General features: G+C 43.9%; 1 protein-coding gene across 2 annotated transcripts in view; it reads right to left on the bottom strand.

Annotated features, from left to right (window-relative positions):
* Positions 1-2,647: 2,647 nt before the first annotated feature.
* The window catches only part of PIK3CB (phosphatidylinositol-4,5-bisphosphate 3-kinase catalytic subunit beta), a 177,393-nt gene continuing 167,338 nt past the window's right edge, over positions 2,648-12,702 (bottom strand). For both annotated transcript variants that reach the window (XM_066598196.1, XM_066598197.1), the window contains 5 exons: positions 11,362-11,529; positions 10,607-10,730; positions 7,354-7,499; positions 6,211-6,343; positions 2,648-4,562 (listed from right to left, as the gene is read on the bottom strand). In XM_066598196.1, the coding sequence (XP_066454293.1) occupies positions 4,425-4,562; positions 6,211-6,343; positions 7,354-7,499; positions 10,607-10,730; positions 11,362-11,529 (709 nt within the window). In that variant the 3' untranslated portion in view covers positions 2,648-4,424. The remainder of the gene's footprint in view (positions 4,563-6,210; positions 6,344-7,353; positions 7,500-10,606; positions 10,731-11,361; positions 11,530-12,702) is intronic.

Genomic DNA, 12,702 nt, shown 5'->3' with positions numbered 1-12,702 from the left:
GCGTCATTGCCAAATATGTGCCTTTTTTATGCTAATATGAGAAAAAGCATAAAAAAAGGTGTTTTTTACTTCTTTTTTTTAACATTTTTCTTATCTTTTTTTTTTTACCCCATTTATGTCCCTCTGGGGGACTTAAAGCACAGCACTGATGATCGGTGTGATAAGGCCTGGCAGGACTTCTGTCCTGCCATACCTTATCGCTTATACAGTGATCCCAGACACTGGCAACACAGGACACAGATATCTGGCGCGCTCCCTCTGTGAACCCTTCCCATGCCGCGATCTACATTAATCGCGGTAGGGAAGGGGTTAACAGCAGGGGGGCGCATCTCCGATGCACCCCCACTGCTACAGCGGGAGGCCGGCTATGAGTGACAGCCGGCTCCCGCTGCAGGATAGCGCGAGATCGGTCATGATCTCATGCTATCCCTATGATGTAAGGGTACGTCATTTTGCGAAAAGTACCCTGCTTCCAATCAGGAGGCTGGAATCGGCACATGTGATGGGGCGGAGCTACGCGATGACGTGTAGAAGGGGGCGGAGCCAGAATGCCGCTCGTGCCGGACCGAACAGATGGGAGAAGACCCTTCTGCGCAAGCGCGTCTAATCGGGAGATTAGACGCTGAAATTAGACGGAGCCATGGAGACGCGGACGCCAGCGCAGGGAAGGTAAGTGAATAACTTCTGTATGGCTCATATTTAATGCACGATGTATATTACAAAGTGCATTAATATGGCCATACAGAAGTACTTAACCCCACTTGCTTTCGCGAGACAACCCCTTTAACTCTATAGATCACAGGTGTCAAACACAAGGCTCGTGGGCCGAATCCGGCCCACAGCTTCATTTTCTGTAGCCCGCCGGCTGTGCAGTAAGTTCCCTCACCTCCGTGCTGCTGTCAGTAGGCGATCTTCTATCGGCTTGTACTGTCTAGTGCAGACAGTAATAGAGGAGTGCCGAAAGCAGACTGACAACAGCCGCGGAGGAGGAAAGAAGACTGCAGAGAACATGAGAGCCACGCTGAGGAGGAGCAGCTGCAGGGTGAGAGCCTGGTCAGCACTGACCTACTCTCACTGGCCCTTCCTCTGTTCATGGCTGCAGGCCTGGGAGACATCAGGGGCCCAAGAAGGACTGAGAGCAGCCGGTACACCTGCCAGTGGGACCATACTGCATGCAGGTAAGTATAAAAATGTGTATAAAAATGCAGAAGTGTCCTTGTGTGTGCGCCTGTGTTATATGTCTGTGTGATAGATAGAGATAGATAGATAGATAGGCGCACACTATCTATCTATCTATCTATATATAAATAAAATAGTGTGCGCCACGGGCCACTATGGGGTACCTTTTTACCAATCGGGCCACTGTGGGGTTCAGTTTTACTATACAGTCTCACAATTAGAATCGGCCCTTTGAAGGCAACCATAAGGCTGATGTGGCCCTCGGTGAAAATGAGTTTGACACCACTGCTCTAGATCATCTAACTTTCTTCAACAATACTTGAAGATGTCCATTGGAACCTCACAGAGGCTATGATGTACTTGGCTCTTCTAACTCCATAATGTCATTGTACTACTATGGTCACAGTGCCACAAGCTAGAAATCCAGCTTCTGACCAAAGTGAACGTATTCGGTGTTATATATATATATATATATATAACACCGAATACGTTCACTTTGGTCAGAAGCTGGATTTCTAGCTTGTGGCACTGTGACCATAGTAGTACAATGACATTATGGAGTATATATAAGGCCCCGTTCACAAGGCTTATTTTTTGCCCAAATTCCAACATGGATGCCATGCTGAAATCCATACCATTTTAGCATTCAATTGAACATTGTGGAAGTACATGCTGGAAAAATCCAATATGCATTGGTCACCATGTGAAGAAGACCTTAGAGTTAGATTTCCTGTTCAGGTTTCTGGGTGGATCATAACATCTGCTGCTGAGTGTATTAGTGGGCTGCAGAAGCAGCTGGCAAGAAGACCACCAGGGCTATCCACACCACTGGGGCATGCTTATGCCAAACTTTGGTTGTGTGGTAGGTACAGTTTGCCACAAATAACACACAACCCAATGATTCCATGAGGAGCAGATAAAGTATCACCAATACTAGGGCTACGGCCATCTGTTCACTTGACATAGACAAGGTTTAGTTTCCCGGAGTAGTGATGTACTGTGTCGTCACATGCTAGCTGGCACTGGCCTCAGCGGTGACGCTAGCATGTCCAACATCATGGACTATCCTCTCCTCGATTAGTTGATAGAAGAAAGAAAGTGACAACATAAAATACATCGATTATACAGCTGACAACCATTTAGGTTTTTATGAGCGAGTGAGCCAATGGACTGGAGAAGGATATTGTGCTGGGATTCGTCAGTGGTTCACGAATTCAAGAACTCACTGGTTAGACACAATCACGGCAGGACTATTTGACAGTTAAAAGAAACTATACTTGATAGACGAAAATGGTGAGAGTTGATCCATAGGGTGACCAAGATGGTCAATCATCATCACATGGTGGCTACAACTAATACGCATGCTTTACGGTTGATTGCTGCGCTGAAATTGCAAGTCCAAATGCAGCTAGCGCTCATGCTTCGATTAACAGACCAAGCAAAAAGAGAAGAACACATCAGCCGCTAATTACAGAACATCGGCTATGTTTATTCAGCATCTGAATCAGATTTTTGTCCTGCTTTACAGTGTAAAATCAACGCGGATACATTCTCATTAAAACAGTGGAATACTCCATCTTATGTACACAGACTTATTTTCCAGTGTAAGACGTGTGCAATAAAAACAGGCAGCAGTCGCGGAGCCTCCTGCGCCGCGGGGTATGAATAAGGCTACTGCCAGGTCCGTATTCTGTACAAAATAAAACATTCTATCACCTGGGAGAGGACAGCAAAGCTGCAAATCCCGAGCTTTAAATAAATAGAGGAGTCATGTGACAATTGTCAAATTATAATAAAATAGTCTCTTCTCCTTTAAAAAAAAAAAACCTAAAAGTTGGAATAAATAAATCTCTCTTTTTCATTATATTCTGCCTTACGGTAGTCAGTCACATTGCATTCAGCCTCGATTCTCAAAGACAATAAACATACATGTTGAACAATTGGCAGCAGATATGACTTGCATATTCATTCAAGTAGCACTTGATCTTCTCCGTCTTCTATCTTTGCACTGGAACCCAAATTCAAGGACATTAGGCTAGGCTCATTATATATATATCTCAGTGTATGGGAATATGCAGCGATGTGCATTACTGGAACATCCCGGGGAAGTACAGTGGCAGAGGCATGAGTGATACAACAGCGTTAAGACGACGCACCAAAGCAATGCAGCATCTGATGGTTTATGGCCCTATTGCAAGAATGGAACCAAGTGATGCAAAATGTCAATATTAGAGATGAAACCGTGCAGAAATGTAGCTCTGGATGGAAGGAATGCGTAGCAGCATATTAATCTGCTCAGAAATATTTAAAATGGACCCCTTGATACTATCATGGTGAGTCAAAGCAAGTCTGTTTCCCCCATACAGTAGTCTATAAGTTAACACTGGTTCGTTAGGTCAGATACTGCCTGCATGAAATAGATAACACCGCTTGCCAGTGTCAGCCTCCTACTGGAAAGGACTATGCCCAAGGTTCGAAGACTTTCATATAGTAAGGCAGGACAGCAACTAGACTATAACAATATGTAGTGATTATTCATCTAAGAGAATAATTAATAAATGAGCAGAAATGCCAAAAGGCTAGCAAATCCACCAACAAATTGCTATAGAACTCTACGGAAATGGAATAATGATTGGAAGACATTCTTAATCCCTCATTGTTCTACGTACCACATGATACTATGATCCCATATGGTTTCCCCATATCACTAAGACACGGCAGTGCAGAGCTGTCAAGGTTCCCAAGTACTCAAGAAAGCATCAAATAAAAATAATCTGAGACTATTTGCAAGGGCTGAAGCCACGCGGGCGGCACAATCTCATAAAAAAACTATTAAAAAATAGATTATCAAACACAGGACTCAAGTAGGATATCAAAACTGAAAAGTGTGCAAAACCATAGCCTTGCTCAGGTGCAAGGAGATACTACACCCCAACTCTTGTCAACCATGCAATCGCTATCATATCCCTTTTATGTCCATCAGAAGTGACCGCACCGACCTCTACTGTACAATTATTGGCATTAACGTCTTTGTATTGAGCACATCCGGTTTCATATTTAGTCCTTTTGGAATGGTTGTTCTTTTTCAGCTTCCCTCAGACAGGATGAGCTAGAACAACCAGTGCTGACATTCTACATTCAGGCACCATCCCACTATGGTTGCTTCCGACCGTTCGTTCCATAGTACAGCTGCAATCTTCCACAACCAGGCCATTACAGACAAAAAACAAGTCATCAACGTGCCGCTAGGACTTGTAATCCTTACGCACAGTGTGCGCCATCCAGTTGACTTTGGTTGACCAACTCTCTTTTAGAGCCTCATCGAACTTCTGGCGGAACTGTTTAAGTGCTTCCTCCTCTGTCTTTCCCAGAGCCAAGGAGTCCTAAGGAGGCAAAAAAAGAAAGAAAAAGTTTCAATAACAAAAATATAATGTCAAAGGTCATCTATGGATACAAAGCTAGCTATATATAATACACTAATCCATGAGTTACTAGACCATGTGCCATTATAATACTGGGGACTTCTTATGTGGTCACATAGGGTACCAGGACCCAGGCTCAGACGGTATTTCCACACCTCCAATAAGTTATGCTTCTTTCATGTGTCAAAGACTAAGATTGGTCATAGTGAAAACAATTGAAGTTACTGTTACCATTAAAGGAGGTTTCCAGAAGTATAATACTGATGACACACACACTCAGGATAGGTTATCACTATTATAGCCGCTTGGAGCTGCCGTCTGCTGAGAGCACATAACTCCTTGCATTGTGCAGAAGCCCAGAATACTACTGCAAGCTTTTTTCCATTCATGATTCTGGTAACATGCAGTAACTTAAGACAATGTACTAAAGAAGTGCTTTCCCATCAGCTCCTATGTGGTTTGAACAGATGAATTAAGTTTGCAGGTGAAGTCACAAATAGGGCTGGCTTGCCACCTTAGTCACCAAAAATACAGGCCATAATAAAAGCGGGCATGGCTTATCACAACGCATGATTTTACATCTGTTATTCCAGTGTCCCCTATAGTAATAGCACCCCCTCTCAGTGGCCCTCCTCACCCCTGAGCAGCAACAGCAGAAAGTAGTTTACTCACTGAGGCAGATCTGGTCTGCTGCCACAACTGCTGTGCACAGAGACCCTGCTTCCTTCTCCAGCATTTGCACCAGGTACTATAAGTGCAGGAACGCAGACACCAGGGCCGCAAGCAGGATCGGCTGCTGTATGCACGGAGGTGGCTAGACCAGACCTGCTTCAGTGAATAGACCACTTAACAGCCATTAATATCATCTGGTAAAAAATAATTACTGGCACCAGCCTTGGAGGTGGGCTGGTGGTTTACTGGGTGAGTGAGAACCCTAGGTAACATGTTGCAACCAGGGAGCAGCCAAAAGCTGCTAGTGCATGCACTTTGTGAATCAGCATAGTTTTGCAATGTGGTTTTAGGCCTCATTCCGATGTAGTTAGTTAATAAAGGAATCATCTTGCAGGTTTTTCGAGCACAGAGTTTCCCAATCCAGTGCCAAGTAATCCCAACAGGTATTATCTTGATGATCAAACCATAGTACATCTGTTTTCTAATTGAGCATTTTAACCCTGACTACCTTCACTTATTTTCACTATTAATTATACCTGTAGATATCTTTTGTGTAATTGGGAAATATATTTAAAATTGCAAATTTGACAAGTGACAAGACTCTAAAAATACTAAAACTGAACAAGTGCAGGTCAAAAATCAAGATTGGGGAGGAAGAACCGTAAACAATATGTGACTTGTCTGAATGCCTGCAGCTAGAGGTCAGGTTCTTAGGAGTGATGGTAAGTGGTCACATCAGGTAGCTTGTTTTAGGTTTGCTCCATATATATTCCATTGTCTCAGAAGAAAGCTCATAACTTGGCTTGGTGTTGTGGCTTCACACCTGCTCCACATGGCTCCTTCTCACGTATTTTGTGCCTGATCTGCAAAGGAACCTCCAATCTTGGGTTCCAACGCAGATGTGAAACCCCCCTAACACTTAATATTTTCACATTACCTTGACATACTGAATATCTTTTACAGAGCTAAGCTCCGGGAGTCCAGCTGTAAGCATGAGTGCAAAGAGTGTGATGATGAGGTTTCCATTTCTACGCAGGGTCAAATAAGCATCCTCACAGCACTGACGAAACCTGCATGGAGGCAACCGAAAATCAGCGTAAGCTTGAACACTTTGCAATCTACTGAGACAGAATCAATAAAGCAGAGGCAATAAGTTTGTCATGTAAGACTAATTCCATTGTATTACTGACTTCTTGGAGACATTCACACTATTTATCATTTTAAGGCACATTCCCGCCCAGCAAGAGGATAAACACATGACTACAAGCTGTCTTCTGGAACAAGTCTCAAAATCGGTTATACTCAACAATAAAGCAAGCAGTAGGGTTGTGGAGTACAAGTGTGATATCCAGTGATAAGCAGCAGCACATGTGAAAAAGACTTTGGCATACGAATAGATCATAGACTGAACATGAGTTAACAATTTGATGCAGCAGCAAAAAAGGCAAGCACAATTCTGGGATGTATTAAGAGAAGCATAGAGTCTAGATGACATAAGGTAATTCTCCCCCTCTACTCTTTCTCTCTACCCTCTAACTACTCAGACCTCATCTGGAATACTGTGTCCAGTTCTGGGCACCCCACTTTAAAAAAAAAAAAAAAAAAAAAAAGACGAACTGGAGCAAGTTTAGAGAAGAGCTACCAGGATGCTGAGCGGTCTTCAAACCATGCCCTATGAGGAACAGTTAAAGGATCTGGGAATATTTAGCTTTAGGCTGAGAGAAGATTTAATAGCTGTCTACAAATATCTGAAGGGCTGTCACAGTGCAGATGGATCAGCCCTATTCTCATTTGGAAAGACTAGAAGCAATAGGATGGAACTGAAAGTGAGGAGACACAGGTTAGATATTAGACAGTGAGGGTGATCAATGAGTAGAACAGGTTACCAAGGGAGGTGGTGAGTTCTTCTTCAATGGAAGTGTTCAAACAGAGGCTGGACAGACATCTCTCTGGGATGATTTAGTGATCCTGCACTGAGCAGGGGGTTGGACCTGATGACCCTGGAGGTCCCTTCCAACTCTGTGATGCTACGATTGTCATACAGACTGTATTTTATTGGACAATTGAGATAGAAATTTACCTGCCAAACTTCTCGGTGTTTCCTGGCTTCCCTTGTTGGATGACGTGAATGAAGTCATAAGTAAGAATAAAGGGTCCACGTTCCCTCTTAATTTTAAACTTTGACTTGAAGTTCCCCAGAATGTGACCAAAGTCAATGTGGAAAAGCTAAAAGACATGAAAGAAAATAGTTTTCAGTAAACTGCATTTATCTCTATATTTTGTCTCCCTTCCAAGATCTTACTATAGCTAGAAATATAAAAACAGAAGAGATCAAGGAGGTTTCTAATGCAGAAAGCAGAGAAGTCTAATGATCCCCCTCACACTTTTCCCAAATTTTTCACCATGTTTAACCAGGACTGTAACTGAAGGGTAGAGGGAAGGGGAGGTTACACAGCCACCTCACAGGCTTATATAGAAGGAACATTTTTGAATTATTTGTACTGCTCTGGTATATTCAGGAATAGAGATGAGCAAGCACCAAAATGCTCGGGTGCTCGTTACTCGAGCTGAGCTTTTTATAATGCTCGAAAGCTCGTTTTGAGTAAGAACCCCATTGAAGTCAATGCGAGACCCGAGCATTTTTCATGCTCACCCACGCTCGGTAGCTGCCTGAATTGTTTTCAATGGAGCTGCGGCTGCTGCCAGCGGCTCCATTGAAAACAATGGTCTGCCAGCACCCCTGAATTGTTTTTCCTGGAACGGCTTTACATATAAGTCCTTCCCTGAAAAACAATCACCCACATAGCCCTTCACAGCGCAGCGCCCCCCCCCCCCCCATATCGCCTCCCTCATCTCAATCCATCAACCACCCCGGGCTCTCCGCTCTGCTAACAAAACCAGACTGAGCGCCCCTTTAATTCAAACTTCTCATTCCCGCCTCCAAGACTTCTCCAGAGCAGCACCGGTCCTCTGGAACACACTACCAAAGGCTACCCGAGCAATCCAGGACTCGCAGAACTTCAGGCGTGCTCTAAAAACGCACCTCTTCAGGGAGGCATACCGAATTCCCTAAACAAACCCCTCTGTACTCCGCCTGATAACATGCTCCCTGACCTATTGACTGCAATCCCTGCTAGCCACCATCACTTGCCCCTGCAGTCACACAGTTTCTGCCGTCACACGGCTAAATGTCTGACCATTGTCTATGTATAGCACCCCTCACTCTCCACCTCGCCATACCGTGCACATCTCCAGCCCCTCTATCTTCTGTATTACCCCATTACTTGTAGTATGTAAGCTCGCTGGAGCAGGACCCTCACCCCTATTGTTTCCATCAATTGATTACTATATAACTGTGGTTCTGTAATGTTTGTACTTTTTGTCTTTCTGTATTCCCCCTGTCTATGTAAGCGCTGCGGAATATGTTGGCGCTATACAAATATAGATTATTATTATTAGTGTAAAAAAAACAAACAAAAAAAAAAAACACACAAAGAAAATAACTTACCCTCCACCGCTGCTGTGTCCCCCGTGGGGATGAAGAACACATCTGCCACATGTGGCAGATGTTTCCTTTATCCCCGCTAGTAAAAACAATTCCCTGCTGCTACATCTGCCACATCTGTGACAGATGCAGCAGAGGAATTCTTCAATTCCCTACCGCAGCTGTGTCACATGACAGCTGCAGTAGAGGATCCTGCTGCGGGCACCCCGTCATTGGTTTTCAGGGAAAGGCTTTAAACATTAGCACTTCCCTGAAAAACCAGTAAAAGTACAGTAAAAAAAACAAAAAACATACTCACCTCCCTTCAGCTGCTGAGGCGCAGCCACGTCTTCTCTGTGCTGTCCCCGACTCTGCAGTCCTGATCCATCAGCAGGCGGGGATTTTAAATCACCGCCTGCTGAAAGAGCTGATTGTGATTGACTGATAGATCAGCACAGTAGTGCAGAGCCGGGGACAGCACAAGAAGTCGTGTCTGGCAGCAGCCGCGGCTCCATTGAAAACAGGTGGGAAGGAGAGGGACAAAACTTTCTCGAGCACCGCGTGGTGCTCGGCTCAAATAAAGAGTACTTTGAGTATGCTAAAGCTCGGACGAGCATGCTCGCTCATCTCTATACAGGAAGAGTTCAGGGAATTTACTACATTGGGTGCAAAGAGGTCATTCTGGCGTGGGTTTCGCATGTTTATTTTGCTACATGTGACATCAGTGTTTATCATCCGTGTTGTCACATACGTATAACTGTGTTCATAGGGGCACATTTACGAAGACTGGTACTTTATATGCCGGCCTGGGGGCAATAACATTTGACAGATTTATGACAAGGATCATGCCTCTTAATACATTTGTTACATCTCTGGCTGTGCATGTGCCACAAAGAAAACAAATCTACACCAGCCGTGAGCTAGTGTAGATTTACACCGGGAGCACTATAAATATTATTAAAGGGATATTCAAAGGTTTAAAAACATTGAATGGGGTTAAAATTATTGAATTGGAATAAAAGAAAACAATGAATACTCATTTGCTCCAGCAGCTCCCCATCCAGCACTGAAGCCCCGATCCCTGCCACTCGGAACCCAGAAGAAAACGGCAGGCATGCGGCAGCTCAGCCAATTACAGGCTTCAGTGATGATTCTTTCAGGGCCACTGAAGCCTGCGATTGGCTGAGCAATCACATGCACAATGTACGGCACATGACTGCCCACTGGCTTCTTCTGGGTTCCAAGTGGCAAGCTCCAGGGCTGCATGAAAAGCTTCTGAGGCAGGAGAGTATATATCTTTTCTTTATTTTATACCATTTTATATCTTTTTAACCCTATAAAAACGTTTATATGCACCTGTAATGCACTAGTCTCAAACCGGCTATATAGAGATCTTGAACATAGTTCTTTGGTGCTGTATTTGTAGCATGAGCTTGGTTCTAGTACCACCTGTGTTATGGCATTGGTTCTGGTGCTGTATTTATATTATGGGTTTAGTCCTGGGGCTGTATTTATGTACTGAGCTTGCTTCCGGTGCTGTATTTATGTTAAATCAATAGGTTAAGGGTAGAAACACACAATGTGCGGGCCGTACACTGCCAAATTTCCTGTTTTGTGACCTCACTGTGTGCATTATCCCATGCAATAACAATCTTCTATCTTGATACATTGTATGTATTATCTATGTACTCTGATATCTGTATGTTATTGCTGTTTGACATCACAAGTGTTTCTTCATATACTACAGACGTAATGCATGCGGCTTAAACATTTGTAGCCCATAAATCCTTGTCCACATGTACATCTCATTGGCCGCAGATAACTTCGGTTAGAGCCCAATGTTTCTTACCTGTCCCGTTTTTCTGACCATTATGTTATCATTGTGCCTGTCCCCAATCCCGAGCACATAAGTAGCTACACAGTAGCCAGCGCAGGATAAAGTGAACTCTTCAATAGCCCGTTCCAGATCATCTCTATACAGAAGAGCAAGAACAATACGATGAGATTGGAGGGTTAGTTGTACATATAAGTAATAAATGACTTGCTAGAAGTTAATCTGAGTGTAAAGCATGCTGAATATGTGGGTGAATGCACACAGGCGGATTTGCATTGCGGAAGCCAAAGCAGGCAGCCGCCTCCGGTATTCTGCAGCAAATACATCCCATAGCATGCTTTGCAAAAATGATTGTTCATGCATACGAGCGGAAACCAATTGCGGTTTCCATTTGCGGACAGAAAAAAAAAAAAAAAAATCACAGCATGCTCTGTTTGAAGTCAATGGAAACTGTCAGATCTGCGGCCCTTCTGCAATTGACATTGCGGAAAGATTGCGGATTCTGTGTCATCGCTAGGCGATGACAGGTAGAAAGCAGGAGTTTAAAAAAAACAAAATCTGTACTGCGCATGTCTGACGGCTCACTGTGCAATACAGATGAAGCGAAAAGAAACCAGGCATGCGCAGACGCTGCTGCTGTCACGGCCAGATTGCACTGTGCGATTCCGCAGACAGAATCCGCCCCGCTCGTGTGCATGCGGCCTATAGCAGAAAATGTATCAAGCAAAGCAGTGAAAGCAACAAAGAGAAAGAAAATAAAGAGACTTCACCCTGCGTTGTACTCCTTGATCCAGTTTAGCAGGGCGTCCTTATTGAAGGCAGCGGCTGCCGCCAGGTTACTGCAGTCAAGCTGGATATCTGCAATGGTTTCTGCGGCAGACACCACTTCTATCATGCCGCATCGGTCTCCAGTTGCCAAGCATCCATAAGGTATTATCCTGGAACACAAAAAATTGTATCACGTGCAAAATAATAGTAAGAAGCCCTAAATCGCACTTCACTGCACATACCGTACACGCACTTTAGCATTACTGTATATACCTGGTGTTTCCATATACAACATAACCATTGGCTTCATAGCATATCATGGACTGAGTGCTGTCATAAAGTAAACGATACATCAGCAAAGTGTTAGATTTAGGTATTCGTTTTAGTTTTAAGTATTAAGTATTTTAGTTTTAAGTTAGTTTTTCAATGGAATAGTACAAATAATGGAATTCATCTTTGGTGACAAGAATATGGCATTTTACCGGGGAAGTTGGCCTTTTTAGATCCACAGTATGTTGTTGTCCAGGTCAGTAACTTCTACTAATATAAAGAACCTAACATGATATATGGAATTCTGCGTGACACCAGCAGAGGGCGCTAACTCACTGAATATAAAAGTGAAAGATGTTATAATCCCAGCAGGTTTACAGAGGATGGAGTATTCTCATATATGTAGGTGTACACTCGGGGTGATTTCAGTGGCGGCAGACAGATATTGGGAGACTTGGTGTGCTTTACATTGGACAACTATCGTCTAAAAAGTGGCTTGAAATAGTTGCTAAAGCGTACGAACAATTGTTGCTCTAGTGTTTTTACACACAGCAATTGGTGTTCGCTTGTTCAATTAGGCGATCGCTGAATAAACTGCATTTACACCGGCCGAAATATCGATTGTCGACTTGTAAGGCTACAGGCATTGCTTGGCATGTATTTGAAATTTGGAGCCCTCCTTCCCTCCTTGCTTGCCAAGTCCACTAAATGCACAAAGACATGAGGTGGCCATCAGGGGAAGACTCGCTGCTGCGGCCTCTCGCCACTTCGACTGAACACTGCTCTGCCTTCTCATACTTCTCGCCCACAAGAACTTTTTGTTTTTCAAGCCTTGGTTTGTCCATGTTCTATCAAAGACCAAAACCAGCCGGAGATTGCGGCAGCAAGTGGAAGACCACCAGGGACTGTTCAGGTGAGGATCACGCACACGTATTTATGAGTTTTCGGAAACTAATGATAGTTAGGAGAGAGGACAAATAAAGGCAAGAGCCAAATCAGCATTCAGTGGGAGGTGCACACCAAAGAAGAGCTCACCTCCCTGCAAACTTGTTGGCTAGTCGTTGAAAGATAAC

This window comes from Eleutherodactylus coqui, chromosome 1, assembly GCF_035609145.1.
Source record: "Eleutherodactylus coqui strain aEleCoq1 chromosome 1, aEleCoq1.hap1, whole genome shotgun sequence".
In the NCBI taxonomy this organism is placed as follows: domain Eukaryota; kingdom Metazoa; phylum Chordata; class Amphibia; order Anura; family Eleutherodactylidae; genus Eleutherodactylus; species Eleutherodactylus coqui.
This window is presented reverse-complemented; position numbering and strand designations above follow the sequence as displayed.